Genomic DNA, 16,953 nt, shown 5'->3' with positions numbered 1-16,953 from the left:
AGCCAATGAGAGCCCAAGAGACTTGGTAGGCGATGCGAAAAAACCAAGAAACGTTTTTCTTCATTATAGAAAACATTTCTTATTTATTTGCAAGCTTCTGCTACAATCTGTTGTACCCAGAATAAAACTAAGCAATATTAAGTAAATGTTTTCTTGATAATTTTCACAGCTTTAAACAATTTTTTTCATACAAATTTGTTGTTGTTTGGCAGCAAGAAAATCGTTTGCCTAATTTTTTCTTAATATAAGTAAACCCCTTCTATAAAATATAAGTAAATGTTAAAAAATATTTTCTTGTTTTTTTAATTATTTTTTATTTACATTTTTCTTCCTGTATTTTGTTTTTGTTTTTTAATAAGAAACAAAATTTCTTATTTCAGTAATAGTCGTTTTCTTAGTTCAAGTAAAAACTAAGTCAATATTGATTATATCTTAAATTTTTGGAATAAGAACATATTTTTCTAGATTTAAGTAAAACATTCTTCTCCGTGATGTGACCACATTGAACCTTCTAGACCATCCCGCCACAGCCCTTAGTTGTTGAAGAACTCGGGGTCGACAAAGCCTCGCCTGCTAAAAAGGAACAGGATTCGCCACGGGTATGTGTGCTTGGATAAGTTTCCTTTTGCGCTGGCAATCCCTTGAAAGGGTTGCGTTTCACAGCCCCTTGAATCATTTGGGTATTTTAGTCGCCTCTTTACGACAGGCACAGCTGCAACGGGTATATTTTAAGCCCCTAACCCGCCGGGGTGGTAGGGATACGTACTTTTGCCTTTTCAACATATTTTTTTTAATTATCCCACTGTGCCTCAATGTTAATTGAGACAATTTATTTCAATTTGTGTGAAAAACTGAAAGGCGACTGCACACCTTCCTTGGGACCATGAAAATCCATGGCACAAAAACATAGTCCAATCTCAAAACCAAAACGCGTAAAGCTGTCATAGCGGAACAATTACCTATGACTGTTTGAATAAGTGATTTGTGCTGCGAATAACTAGTATAAGATAGCGAAGTATATTTAGCTATACAAACTACCTGGTCGAAGCTTTATTGGTTCATATTGTCGCAGCTTACGGTTCCTGTGACGAGATGAGTTTGGGATAATGACTTTTGGCAACAGAGGCGCAGTTTCTGTCACAGTAGGCCCATCGCGATCATTGCTTCTAAGCTTTCGATGCGAGATGCCGTCCTTTTTTAGCCGAAGTTCTAAAATCACTACTCACGAATATTTACAAACTCACCTCCGAGGCTCCTCATTCTCGAGAGAATTAATTACGACTCCATATATATATAATGCCCAGTTGGATTGGCACTGCTTAGCCAGCCACTTCTTATTTCGCTACGTCCATAATCAATATCTGACGTAGGTTTTTGCTTCTAATCATTTACAACAGTCCATCTTTTATGTTTTCTTCCTCATACCCGACTTATTGGTACTCTCCCATATTGGTTGTGTATTGATGCCTAATCCAAATGATCATTCTATCATTAGTAAGGGATGTGACATTATTGCCCTCTTTGAACTGTCTGTGTCCTAACATAACCTACGTATAAATCTACTCCATGTTTTCTCAATGTATATTCAATCAGGGCTGTATTCAAAGTCAGCGAAGCTCGTTTCGGTCGGTGCCGGTGTAACGCAGTGTCCAGTCAGAAGTACCGTCATTTGCATACAGTTCTTTCTTTTTAATGAAAAGTGTAACCTTTCGATACTTCACAATCCCGATTTCGATCGACGCCCTTTTCTGCTTGGTCAATTATGTTCAACTATCGTCTTCTTTCAATCTCGTCCAGCCTAACTGGGACGTCTATGGCATAAATTGAAAGGGAGGCGCCTTTTTAGCTAGCCCATATCCTTTTCCATTTCCGTCTTTTTCCATGAGATCTAAAACCCAATATAGATATATGCCTATCCCAGGGATTGCTTGATTAAGGCTACTACTCCAGCTTTTAAGATCTGTATATTTTCAGAAGTGTACAATATACCGCAGGCTCTACTCTTTCCATTACTTTGAAACCATCTTGACACAGGCGTATTGCCTCGTCTGCCATTTAAGCGATTTTGCGTCAACCATCCACATCTATTGTAGCTCTAAGAACTCCTACGTAGTGCAGGTATTTGATGACACTATACTACTATGACCATATGGTCTGGTCTACCGATTGAATGTGCGTATTGGCACACAGTGAAGCCATCGAAGTTATTTTCATAGCTGCCATAATGAAAATAATTGATAGTCTACATATCCCCTCGAATTTTTGGAGGTAAGTTCTGTTTTGTGTGGCTGCTCATAAGTCTTGGTGCCTGATTGGGGTTCTTCCGTTTGGGCTTCAAACAAATTCTTGTAACACTGCGGACACATTCAGTCTATGTGAGATCTTTATTGATCGGCCAGTTCAACCTAACTTAACCACTATAAAAGTACTGCATAGCATAAACAGGCCCTATAATCGCTATAAATACCCAATGAGCGAGAGAGGGCGATAGACCTCACGTACACACCAGCATTCTTTCCATGTATAAAGTGACTCGAGGCCTTCTTCACAAGTAGGTGAGGTCTTTATTGACCAGCCAGTTCAACCTGACCTTACCACTAAAAAAGGACTTCATAACATAAAACAGGCCCTATAAACGCTATAAATACCCAATGAGCGAGAGAGTTCGATAGACCGCACGTACACACCAGCATTCTTCACATGCAAGTGCAATTCGCCGACGAATGTCATAGTTGGCTACCAGTCTCTTTATGGTGTAAAGGAGGATCGAAGCCTACCCCTAGAAATGAAACTTCAGTAAAATTTCGGTCTGGATGCTAAAGATAAATGCTTACGAATGTACGTCCAGTTTTAGGAGACTTCCCCCACTACACACACTACTTCCTCATATACTCTGTAAGTCTCGCTACCATTTGTACGTTAAACTTACACTCAATGGTAACTCCAAATTCAAATATTTCTTTAAATCTGGCAACTCTTTATCAATCACTTGTAACGTGCTGCATGAGAGTAGGCGCATTAGCTACGGCAGCTGTCACTTGTTATTCATGTAGGCTGCCAGTGTGCGAATTTATGCGATTTTGATAAAATTTTACAAACACAGATTTAGGCCAACTTAGTAAGCGCCAATAAGGCAGACAACACAGACTCTTGACTAAGTTCGTATGAAAATGCAATTAAAATTTAATAATTTTCGCTTTCACACCACAAACGTATGACAGTTGACAATTTAAATTTATATAACTAAGCACATGCTAACACTAATACATATGCAAAGCGTAATTATTACACCTGCCACCAAGTGCGAAGGTTGATAAATGAGACGACGACCAAAGATTATTTTATATATATTTGCAGTGGACACCCCGAACTTAAAAAGTGTCAGGAAATATGCGACGCTAATACGCACAAGCACAATCACATTTACAAAGTTATCTCTTAAGTAAGCGAGTACGTTTGAGTTCGGACGAATGAGCATAATTTATACCCAGTTTGGAGTTTTGGCAACAGTAAGATGGCGAATTGAACTGCAAGAAGCTTTCAAAATGATAGGACAGAAGATATGAGGAGGACTTCAGACTTAAATACTGGTTCCCCCTTTTTTTAGTCTTTGGCGGGTAAACGAAGTTTTTCATACCATTACCGTCAGCGTAACCTTAACCGCACCTGATACGATAACTAGAACCAATGAAGTTGTCGTAACCACAAACTTTACCGTAATCGAAACTTTAACTGTAAGGGACTTCAACTTAAACTGCAAAAAGATTTAATGATAAACTTTAAATTTGACTTCGTCTTTGTACTCAACTTCACTTTGCAACTTCGTCCACGTAAGCACCGTTGCTGTCATCATCACCATCAGCATCATTATTACAGCCTCGATTATTTTCTCCTTCTCATCTTATCCTCCATCTTCGTTTACTTTTAATGTTACTTCGGTTTCAATTTCATTTTTACTCTTTACTTTCTCTTCCTATTTTCGTTATTTTCTGTGATCTTGAACTTCTGAAATGGTTTATGTCCAGAGTTTTTTCTTGTAACCCTCACTCGTTGTGTTCCTCCATACAGTGAGCAAGAGTTTTTAAACATCAAAACTAAATATGATCGGTATATGAAGAAGGTTTGGTGATAATCGTATGATGAAACGTCAAGTGATACAACAATCACATTCAAATCGCACGCAAAAATTGAAACTGTAGACATGTTTTATCGTCTGACGTGAGAGAAAGAGTCCATATCACTCGCAAAAATCACTTTATTTTAGTTATGGATTTCAATATTAATGCGTTAGAAAATTGGCAGATCATTCATAAAATAGTTTAATTCTGGAATCAAAACAAAAATATAAAATATACAATAATAAAAACCTATGGATAAAACCAAAGCCACACGTTAAGGGTCATATGACTGTAAATGCTAGTTGTGAGAAGTCATGTGATTATTAAAACCAAATCATATTAACTTTCATCATATGACTAATATTCAAGTTTGTTTAAAACTCATGTGATTTCGCGTAACATATGCTTAACGTTAAATAATAAGAAACCAGGAAGTTTGGCGTGGAAGAAAGCACCTTCTGCGTCAAATAACAGATTACGTGGTGTAGTCGTTCAATAAAAAAATCACGTGATGGAATATGATTGGCTTAAATTTAAAAATAGACAACCGGTAACGAAACTTCGAGGTAATGACATTGTCCCATAAAGATAAACAATGCTAAAAAAAAGTAATATAGTAACACAGCTGTAAAAATAGACCAGCGCATGCGATATTTCGTTGATATATCTCAAATATCGTGCACTTAGGTGGGAGAAAGGATGCATTGAGGGCGGAAAATGTCTCCATTAAGATCAACACAGTTATAAGGCTAGTTCATATAAATCTCAAAAAATGAAAAAAAGCAATATAAACATGTGTCGAAAATTTAATTATAGTCACACGTTAAGAGTCATATGATTCGAATTTGTGGTTGCGATAAGTCATATGATTATATATAGAAAAATCACATTGATAAATGTCATATGACTAAGAAATATGTACAAAATTCATGTGGTTTCGCATAATCTATCCTTGGAAAATTCGATAATACGAAACCAGGTACTGTTTCGTAGATGGAAAACACTTTCTACAGCACACCATAATCATGCGATATATTTATGCGATAAAGAAGGCACATGAACAAATATTATCGGCCTCAACCAAATAGACCAGCGTATACGAAATTTCGTTATGTCATCTCAACAATCGTATGCTTGGGTGAACGGTACGAATGTATTGTGGGAGTGGCATTGTTTCATAAGTATCAGCAATGTTATAAGACGTCAAGTAAGGTTATAAAAACACCTATATGCTGGCTCTCAGTGATTGATAATTGTTATAAAAAACTCCAAATTTTCCTATAATTAATAATGTTTCAATGAAAACAAACTATAACAAGTGTCAGTCAGCGAGAGCCAGAATATTGGTACAAATCAACAAAAACAAAATGTTATACATAAACTTAAATTGAATATGTAACCATAGTCACGCGTTAAGAGTCATGTGATCCGAATTTGTGGTTGTGATAAGTCATATGAATATTTAAAAAAATCATTAATGTCATATGACTAATTAATATATGAAAAATTCATGTGATTTTGCATAACATATGGGTAACAAATAAAATCGTACGAAATCGGTAAATTTTCTATTCATAGAAAATGTTTTCTACATTGCATCATAATCATGCGATAAAAAAGTCGCGTGATCAATTGATTGAAAATGATTGGCATCAATTTGAAAACAAAACAACGTAGATATGTAAAATGTCGTTGATATATCTCAACTATCGTGCGCTTTTATGGACGTACCAATGCATTGAGGGAAGGATATTGCTCATTAAAGACCCAATATAGTAACACAGCTGGATATAAGAAATCTCGAATAAAAGCAATGCATAGTTTATACCATGAAAATCATAAACAACAACAATAACAAGCTCTGTGTAACTTCCTTTCACTTGTGTGTATATGAGTGTGTGTTTGCCTTTGTATAAATGCTTGTGTATAACAACAAGTTGCTAACAAGAATCACTTAGCCTTTTCACTGCTGCTGCAAAGTGCTTTTGTTAAGCGGAATTTGGCAAACTTTCTTGTGCGTAACAAAGTTTTGGGTGTTGCCACCACAAAACTTCCATACCTCCATCATCCCCTACCACCTTAAGGTACTTGCTGTCTCGAGTGCTTGTTTTGCTTGTTGCTTAAATGCGTCTCAAGCGGCTGCCAAAATAATGAATGTCTTTTAAAATTGAAAATTTCATCGAGTTCAAAACCTCGCACTCCACCTCCCATGTGGAGGCACACTTTTCCTTGGCACTGTATAAATTTTCAAAAATTGTCACATTTAATATGCATTCTTTGGTTAAATGCGCTCAACAGAATTTCATTACTTTTCAAGTTTTTAGATTTTTTTTTGCGTATTTTGTTTCGGTATTTAGTTTATGTGTTTATGACACCGAGTGCGGTCCTTAATGGTCATTTGCATAGCAGAGTGGCCGTGTGATGTTTATAAGTTTCTTTTTTATTTGTCAACTTTATTTATCACTTGGGAAATTTCGTTGTTGCCCTTAGCATAGAACTGACCGATAAAAGTGAAATTGCTTTTAGAAAAAAATGCTAAAATGTTTACCTGGAGGCGGCAGCGGTGTTCGACGACGTTAGCTTGCAATGAAGGGACTACTCTCCGTTCACTAGCATAGTTACGAATTTTAACCGTTAGGTATTGTATAGTACGCCACAAGATTGAGCGATATAATAGATGCGTAGGCGAACTTCCAGGTCCTGTCCATGATGAGAGTAACTATCGAAGGAGATAGAGTGATGAGCTCTATGCAGATGTGAAGATAGTGCTGCGCTGCCTAGGTCATGTGATGCGAACAGACAAAGACTCTTTGTATTTCTTTCGAGACTCGTACTTCGGTTTCCAATAGGCGTTAGTTATCGCGGAATATTGGTGGGGTAGGCGTGACTTGTTACGCTATGGCTAAAATCTCTACGGCGTGTAAGCGCCAATTATTGATGATGATAGAGAACTTCCTGTCCCCTATACATTCCCACCTTTTATAAGACTCACACATATAAACAGAGGATTAGCTGCTCCGTGCGACTGCGTTTTGAATGAATTTGAATGGTTGAAATCGTTCAGTGTTTGTGTGCTGCACCTGCGAGGTTAAAGCTGCGGCTGGAAGAGGCAGCAAAACTATCAGGTCTAGAAGCAGAATTCAAACTTCTTAGATTTTCCAGTATACCTCAGTTGTTTATAAAAAAATTCCGGGCGCTTAACTGGTTTTTCGTTTGGTCGTCAAACAAACTTTGATAGCACTGTGCAGTCTATGAAAAATTTTTTTGGCCGACCGTTCTATTCTAACCTTTGTATGTAGAATTTACAAAGTTATTGCTAAAATCCAGCGTTTTCCAAATAGTAGAAAGATAATATGTTCCCTAGTCTCGTCTGCTACCATACCTTTCGTACTAAGCGTACCTTTGCCTATTCGTAAACGACAACAATGCCGACTCACGAGAGTTTGGGACCTCCTTACGAAAGTGGCAATCCCTGATCGGAGTCTCTGGTTCGGGTTTTAAAAATACCTAAGTACTTTAACCTCATCCTCTGGTCTTGACTTGCTCTACTTAACTGGAAGTATATAAAGTTGTTATTGCAGTCTCAAAAATTATCTCCTTAGACTTCGTTGCTGTTGTAGTTAATGGGTGCTACTAAAGTTACATCACTTGGTCAGATGCGAATCCTAGTGGTCTCGGTGTTTTGCCAACCTACCGTGGGGACGGACGTAGTTTTTGTTGGGTTGTGTTACCTTGAAGTTTCTTTTTCAGAGCTAAATCGTACTTGGAAATGAAACTCGATTATGTGATACCCTTCTCTATGTAAGGAGAATGACAAGAGAGGTCTAGAACTGTAGATTTCAGTTAAAGTTGCTTACGAAAAACAATATGACGAATATCATGGTACCTCCACATTACAAAGGATATAGCATGTTGTCAGGATAAATGCCTGCTGAATCCTTAGCCCGACTACCACGACTATGTCCTTACGATAATTGCAACCTCCACTCTGCATTTCGGGCCCAAAAGACCTCGTCGTTGTTGTGCTAACAGTGCTTTGCCCCATTTAGTAGGTGCGACCAATCACAAATTGCCATCGAAGCCCTCGAACGGGAGTCCAAGGAAACTAGCTGTTTCAACATGGTTGCGCCATAAGGAGGTTACTGTAGAAGGCGTGGCCTTCAAATTACAATTGAAAATATGATTGGTATCATGTGGGGACATTTCACATGCAGGACATACATTACGTATATCTGAGTTGATTCTGTACAACCTATTACAGCTTCTGTAAACCAGCAGCCTTCGACCACGGATTCTGGATCATCGACACTACAAGCAAAAATCCTAAAAATTTTCGAAGGAGTTTTCTCGACACCACTCTACTGTGTTGGAAATTTATCTGTAAGACTCGTAGTACTATTGGGTTGTTTGTCCCTCTAAAGTACTTTCATCGTAACGTATACGTTCTGCTCCTGCTCTCGAGGTCCCTTTAAACCTCACCAGCTTCTAGTGTGTTGGAGTTGTAGTTTTTGGAACTTCTTCTTTTGCCTGCACACGAGAATATTTTCTCAAGTTCCGACTACAATACTTATATTTTCGGACTGCTTGTTTATTTGAGGGATGTACTACCCCCGCAATCCTTTCTCAGTATATTTGGGTTCATATATTGGCCTTTGTTATCATAGGGATCTGCGCTTTATCTACCATCTTCATACGCGTTCATGTATGTTGTCGTTCTTAAGACACCTTAAGCTCACTATATTTCTGCATTCCATCATCTTAACACCATGGTCAAACGTCTCTCACGCCTCCCCAAGTCTGTTGGATCGTACCCGGCTTTTAAGCACGGACAAGTTTTCAATGCTTCACTGTACTGTAAGAGGGTTCTCTTATTCTCTCATGACTCTATTCACCTTCTTTTTTTATACTCAGTTGAGCAGAGCTCACAGAGTATATTAAGTTTGATTGGATAACGGTTGGTTGTACAGGTATAAAGGAATCGAGATAGATATAGACTTCCATATATCAAAATCATCAGGATCGAAAAAAAATTTGATTGAGCCATGTCCGTCCGTCCGTGCGTCCGTCCGTTAACACGATAACTTGAGTAAATTTTGAGGTTTCTTGATGAAATTTGGTACGTAGGTTCCTGAGCACTCATCTCAGATCGATATTTAAAATGAACGATATCGGAATATAACCACGCCCACTTTTTCGATATCGAAAATTTCGAAAAACCGAAAAAGTGCAATAATTCATTACCAAAGACAGATAAAGCGATGAAACTTGGTAAGTGCGTTGAACTTATGATGCAGAATAGAAAATTAGTAAAATTTTGGACAATGGGCGTGGCACCGCCCACTTTTAAAAGAAGGTAATTTAAAATTTTTCCAAGCTTTAATTTGGCAGTCGTTAAAGATATTATGATGAAATTTGGCAGGAACGTTACTCCTATTACTATATGTACGCTTAATAAAAATTAGCAAATTCGGAGAAGGACCACGCCCACTTTTAAAAAAAAAATTTTTTTAAATTAAATATTTAACAAACAATTTAATATCTTTACAGTATATAAGTAAATTATGTCAAAATTCAACTCCAGTAATGATATGGTGCAACAAAATACAGAAATAAAGGAAAATTTCAAAACGGGCGTGGATCCGCCCTTTTTCATTTAATTTGTCTAGGATACTTTTAATGCCATAAGTCGAACAAAAATTTACCAATCCTTTTGAAATTTGGTAGGGGCATAGATTTTATGACGCTAACTGTTTTCTGTGAAAATGGGCAAAAACGGTTGAAGATACGCCCAGTTTTTATACACAGTCGTCCGTCTGTCCTTCCGCATGGCGGTTAACACGTTAACTTGAGCAAAAATCGACATATCTTTACTGAACTTAGTTCGCGTACTTATCTGAACTCACTTTATCTTGGTAAAAAAAATGAACGAAATCCGACTATGACCACGCCCACTTTTTCGATATCGAAAATTACGAAAAATGAAAAAAATGCCATAATTCTAAACCAAATACGAAAAGAGGGATGAAACATGGTAATTGGATTGGTTTATTGACGCGAAATATAACTTTAGAAAAAACTCTGTTAAATGGTTGTGACACCTACCATATTAAGTAGAAGAAAATGAAAAAGTTCTGCAGGGCGAAATAAAAAACCTTTGAAATCTTGGCAGGTATTACATACATAAATAAATTAGCGGTATCCAACAGATGATGTCCTGGGTCACCCTGGTCCACATTTTGGTCGAAACGCCTTCACATATACAACTACCACCACTCCCTTTTACAACTCTCATTAATACCTTTAATTTGATACTAATATCATACAAACAGGTTCTAGAGTCACCCCTGGTCCACCTTTACGGCGATATATCGAAAAGGCGTCAACCTATAGAACTAAGCCCCACGCTCTTTTAAAATACTCATTAACACCTTTCATTTGATACCCATATCGTACAAACATATTCTAGAGTCACCCCTGGTCGACCTTTATGGCGATATCTCGAAAAGGCGTCCACCTATAGAACTGAGGCCCACGCCCTTTTAAAATACTCATTAACACCTTTCGTTTGATACCCATATCGTACAAACAAATTCTAGAGTCAACCGTGATCCACCTTTATGGCGATATCCCTAAATGGCGTCCACCTATAGAACTATGGCCCTCTCCCTCATAAAATACTCTTTAATGCCTTTCATTTGATACACATGTGATACAAACACATTCCAGGGTTTCCCTCGGTTCATTTTCCTACATGGTTATTTTCCCTTATGTTGTCACCATAGCTCTCAACTGAGTATGTAATGTTCGGTTACACCCGAACTTAACCTTCCTTACTTGTTCTCCTCAAAATTAACGTAAGATTCTGACTGACTCATATTGGTCTTGGTTTATTTTCTTTCTAACCTCAATAATTTCTTACATTATATAAATATTCAAGATGGTTGGTGAACTTTTACGACGTGGGTTTACTTTACTTCCCCGACAATTAGCAACAATTTCCTGAGGTGGAACAATTACAGTAGGCTTATTGATCTTCTAAAACCTAAAAGATGTCAGATCTGAATTACGCTTCAAATATTTCAGCTTCGGAAGATATAATTGGGTCCAGAGAAAGTGTTTGTAGAGTGTTATCGATTCTAATGGTTCTTTGCGGATATAGATCCTGTACGTTCCGGATATAGATCCTGTACGTTCCGGTAACGAGCACCAATAGATACAAAATATCACTACATTTTAAGCTCAAATTTCCACGCTTGAAAACAAATTCAAACTATGTGCAACTTTTTAAACGTTTAAAAATAAATTGCTCCCAATTCTAAAATTCTCTCTGGCATGTCGGTATGCAGTTAGTGCGCATAGAAATGCATAATAATTTGTGAGCTCACCGGCGGAATGCGGACAAACGAAATGATATACTACCTATTTACTTTGTTTGTGTTGGAATGACTAAATGATTGATAGAATGACACTTTTGCTGACTTTATTATTGACAATGTTTGCATGCACAATATGTGCTGGAGTTTTATTTTTATAGAATTAGAATGAGTAGAACAAAATAGCTAGCCCTCGCGTGTGACATACAAAAAATTCAATAATGAAACTTTTAAACGGACAATGAACCCGCGAAGCCGGCAAGCGAAAAGCGATTGCATATCTAATGTGGATATGACATGAGCCTACGCAATGTATAGATATATTTGGATGTGTGCATATCCAATGCGCTACCTACATGTAGATACATACATACATACATTACTATCTAGTTCGACCTGTTTCCATATTAGCAAGTGATATTTAGAGCACTGCCGTACGTACCCCACGCAATGGGAATAGGCTTTCATTATCAGTATCATGTCTTCTAGTCAATATATGTACATGTAGTTAAAGATACTACTCTCTGGCTGAACATTGACTTACACATATACGAATCGTTTCATCACTCTTTTTTCCTTTCATTACCACCCTCCGTCCCCCTATGGACACATTTAGTCTATGTGAGGTCTTTATTGACTGACCAGTTCAACTTAATCCTTCCTTCCTCATTCCTTTGTTCTTATTTTCCTTCCTTTTCAGTCTATTCTGCCTATTTCCTCACCTCTTGCACTTATACTCAAACTCCCGTTAGAGAATATTGGTGACTTTTTGTGAGTGATCACACCTATTGGATATGGCAAACCACTGCTACAACAGGAACAAAAACCATCTAATACATAAATTCTTTATAACTTTCTTAGTACCAAATCGGCGAAAATTTTACCGGCTTTCGGACTAAAACTTTCATTCTGAACCTAGATACCATGATTTTCGTATATGTTTGGCTTGGGGAATCTGATATGCACCCTTCTGCCTAACTTACCTGCTTACGTCTAGTACTACGCAATACTACTTACATCCCAACCACATAGCCATACGCTCTAGTCCTTAGTTGTCAGAGTGCATCTCCTACGCTGCAGACGAAAGCTCTGAGGTAGTACAGCATCCTTGTTGCCGCTGTTCGGTAGTCAGGTGCCAGCAAGTTAAGGGACTTAGAACATTCCCGCGATAGGCATACCTGTCGTAGGACGCGCGTAAAATACTCAGATTTACAAGCTTCGACGTGGCTATATCAAATCGTTCCCGAGATGGTCGGGTTAAAAACTTCAGCGAGTGTCCTTATAGCTAGAAGAAGAAAGAGAAAATTAAACGCCGTAAACATTTGTTGATGGGACTGCTGCTGGTTGTTGTTATTTTCTTGCTACAATCTCTGTTTTAAGATAGATCAAGTCTTCAATCAGATTTGAATAGCCTAGCTGAATGATGTAACGTAAATTTAATGCTGCTAAAACTGCCGTAGCGCAAGTTCATGTGCATCACAAGGAAACCCTACCAATCCCAATCCCATGATTGATGATTATACCATTACGCATGTCATTAGGTTAGGTTGAACTGGCCGGTCAATAAAGACCTCACATAGACTGAATATATCCATAGTATTGCCAGAATTTGTTTGACGACCAAACGGAAGAACTCCAATCACGTGCCAGTACATATGTTATAGAATAACTCCGTCCTCTTGGTAAATACTAGCAGTTTTCTAGGACCCAGCTTAATTGCTGTCTCAAGATCTGGCAGCTCTGCCGCCCCAAATAGATGGATCCTTGTCAGTATGCCCATCGTGAGCCTTAAGTCTTCTCTCTTCAGAGATATGAGCCACAGTGTGAGTCTAAGCAAGTCATTAGTTTTATAGAAAAAGGAGTTAGCATGTTTTGGGGCCATGGGTCATAGGGTCGACTTTAAATTGCACATAGAATATTGCGTGAACAGGGTTAAAAGTGCTTTGATGTTTCTCAAACGATGGTCGAAAGAATTTAATAATCCAAAAATTACTAAAACACTCTTTGTATCTTCGGTAAGGCCAATTTTGGGTTATTGTTCGATAATCTGGAAACCGCACTGCAAAAAGTTAATATCGATTCAAAATGAATTTTTGCTTTTTGCGGTAAGAGATTCTTCCCCCTACTGCAGCTGCTTGAAACTTACTCAGCTTCCTACGTTTCAGAGAGATGGCAGGCGATTTAGTTTTAGTAAAACTTATTAGGGGATGGTAAATAGCCCATTTCTGTTTGGTTAATTTATATTTAATGCTCCCACTAGACCATGGGGTCTGGTGTGGTGGAAAGCCCTGGATACGGCGAGCACCTCGAAAATGTTAGTTTCAGTGCAACGGACGGCGCTGATCGGTATCAGTGGCGCTCTCAGAACAACACCTACCTTGGCACTGAATGCCATGCTGAACATACATCCAGTAGATACTGCAGGAAAGGCGGCCGCGGCCCGGTGGTTGATCAGGATTCGTGATATGGGCTATGGGCTCTCTGACTTCGGATACTCTAGCCTTCTTACCAGTTTCGACTTTATCCCGGACAGGACGGCATGTCGATAACTGCTCCCTATACAACCTTCACCCCAGTCATTCCTCCGAGAGAGTATTGTGGGGAAGAGGAATTATCTGGGGAAGGGGACCGGTTAACTTGCTCACGGATGGGTCGAAGTTTGACGGAAAGGTTGGTGGGGGTCTCTTGTCAAGAGCTAAATGTAAGCCGCAAGTTTAAGTTGGCTGATCACTGCAGTGTATTTCAAGTGTAAGTGTTTGCGATTAAGGATGCGGTGGATGAAATGCTATCCAGTGCTACTATGGTTAGGCAGTTTAACATCTATTCTGATAGCCAAGCGGCTATCAAGGCCTTTAGTTCAACTACAGTGCGATCGAGGGTGGTATGAGAGTGCCTGACCTCGCATGCGATTGCATCGAAATATTTCATAATTAAGATTATCTGAGTACCGGGCATTGTGATATCCCGTGTAATTGTCAAGCGGATCTCTTGGCCCGCATCGGCACAACTGAACCGCATGAAGATGGCTGTAGGGATTTCGGGATTCCGCTGGCCATCTGTGGTTTGCTGGGCCTCGAGTCAGCTCAGCAAACGTTGGGTGGACACCACATCTTGCAGTGTAGTAAGATCTTTCTGGCCGGAAGTGGATGGCAGAAGCTCTGCTGAAATAATTGGGTTCACGAAGGCTCACCCATCAATGATCATTGGGGTTCTGACAGGCACTGTTCCATGTATATCCATGCGGTACGTCTTAATATACTGGAAACTCCATCCTGCTGCAGCTGTATGGAGGATGATGAGGTGAATCACCAAATCACTTTATGCTTGATTGCCCAGCTTTTGCCAGAACTAGGCGAAAGTACTTCGGTCGCGACTCACTTGAATCACCCGAGGATTTATTTAAGGTTGAGATCGGTATCATTCGGAACTTTATCATTGCTACCCAACGATTCCCTAAGTAACTATATCTACGTCACCGTTATTTTATTGTATGTGGTATCACAACGGACCTTCATGTTGTCCAAGTGAGCTTCCCTTATCAGAGCAGCTACCACCTAACCTAACCTAACTAGACCATTTCGACATTTAGAACCACTTTATGTAAGCATATGCAGATCGAATCGGGTGGTTTGGCATCCCGCGGCTTTCAGGCTTTCACACTTATCGCCAACTCCAATGATTTGGCTGCGAATTATATCCTTTCCAAAGTCCCATAATTATTGCCAGCTTAAATTATTTGGGCGGGTATCTTGGAACAACGTCCTTATCAAAATGCAAGACAACGCAGCCCTAATCATTGTGTGATAAATTTGCATTATCTGCTCAAAATCACGTTCCTTCCAACAGCATTATGAATCAGTTTCCGTTGCTCGGCAACAAGGTCTATCCCGACAACTTATTTACTAATATATGTATTCAGTAGTATGGCTATTTGTGATGGCTGACTCGTGAAAATCAAACTTACTTTGATTTTGATAGCGAGTCAACACGTATAAAGCTGACTCGCGAGTTAGACGCACCCTGTGTAGACCCTATTAATAAAAAAAAATAATTCTTTTTCCTGTCTAACATTTAAAATATTTATTTAACTACATAAATCTAACCTGAGAACACTATTAAGCTTATTATTTACTTATTTTTTTTTTGTCTATTTTCAGTTTCTCAAAGGACAATGACACCTTAAGGTGAGTCGACCAATCTATAATTTAGTGTATTTCCCTTTTACGGCGTATTTCTTACTTTCAAGTACAAATCAAATTCCTTGTAACTTATTTACCTCTTCCTCCTAATTCGTACTCAATCAATCTACCTTCGGCAACCCTTTTTGATATGATTTCCCACTTCTACCTTAGCTTTTCACTTTCATGAGCTCAACTTTACCCTCTGCAGATTCTTTATTGCTAAAACTGAAAAGAAAAATGAATTTAGGTCAAGTGTACGAAATTTACTACCAATGGTAAGCTCTATAAAGCTGAGGCATTCACGACTTCGTGCATTGAGATGAGCTAAGCTACCAGAAAACCAATAACGCATCTCTATCAACCCCTTTTGTACAGGCATTAGTCATCAATACTTTGATTATTTAGGAACTCAGTTTGCTGAAGCCTAAAGTAATAGCAGATGTAGGTCAAATTATGTGATCTGTGCCTGTAGGGGCTCACGCCACTCATTCTTTTTTTATTTATTGTGATAAGTTTTTTTTTGGACCAGCAAAGCTGGTGAATTTTATTTTTTGCAACCAAATTTGTCCTTAAATAGTTCATCGCGTACATAAAAAATACGAGGGCAACTTAAGAAGTCAGTGAATTTTCAAGCTTATTGTATTTTCTAAGCTCTAGAGCTGGAATGTTATTAAAGCGCCTGCAGGTAAATCAATCATACCGACTTCCTAGAAGAAAGCAGCCAGACTGCTCCAGGACACCAAGGCAATGGTCTTTGCAGACAGTTAGGCCGCTTTGAATTCATTGCAATCCATCACCATGCAGCCGGATATCGTGCGGAATGTACTAGCAGTTGTGATAGCCAGAAAAGGTTCCGAAATGGACATAAGCAAAGTGGACAGCTTCGTGCAAACCACCGCTGGCTTATCTCCTCAGGAAAATAGAGGAATATGAGACTAGAGCAACGGATTTGCTTTGGACCAACTTGTATGATTGCGAGGTTCCAAAGCCATTATTGTCATGTTTGGATAGAAAAGAAACTAGTATCGTTCTCAAGCTTAACAAAGCTGCAGTGAGAGTACTGATGGGCGTCATTGCAGCAATGTTCCGACGGTGGCGCATACCAACAAGCTCCCTATGTAGAAGCTGTCACGATGAGGAGTCCATTCATAACTTTTTCTGCCGATTTGCATGACTGAAAATACTATGGCTCGGATTTCTATACGCACGGGCTTTCGACAGTTTGGCAGAGGCTGGGAAGGTGGATATTTCACTCCTGCTTAAGCTTCTGAGAGAAAGCAG

General features: G+C 38.8%; 1 protein-coding gene across 5 annotated transcripts in view; it reads left to right on the top strand.

The window, feature by feature from the left end:
- Nucleotides 1–16,953, top strand: part of spri (sprint) — a 1,202,745-nt gene that overhangs the window by 489,822 nt on the left and 695,970 nt on the right. For all 5 annotated transcript variants that reach the window (XM_067781444.1, XM_067781448.1, XM_067781447.1 and 2 more), the window contains exon 4: nt 15,649–15,675. In XM_067781444.1, coding sequence (XP_067637545.1) covers nt 15,649–15,675 — 27 coding nt within the window. The remainder of the gene's footprint in view (nt 1–15,648; nt 15,676–16,953) is intronic.

This window comes from Eurosta solidaginis, chromosome 4, assembly GCF_040869045.1.
Source record: "Eurosta solidaginis isolate ZX-2024a chromosome 4, ASM4086904v1, whole genome shotgun sequence".
Taxonomy (NCBI): Eukaryota; Metazoa; Arthropoda; class Insecta; order Diptera; family Tephritidae; genus Eurosta; species Eurosta solidaginis.
This window is presented reverse-complemented; position numbering and strand designations above follow the sequence as displayed.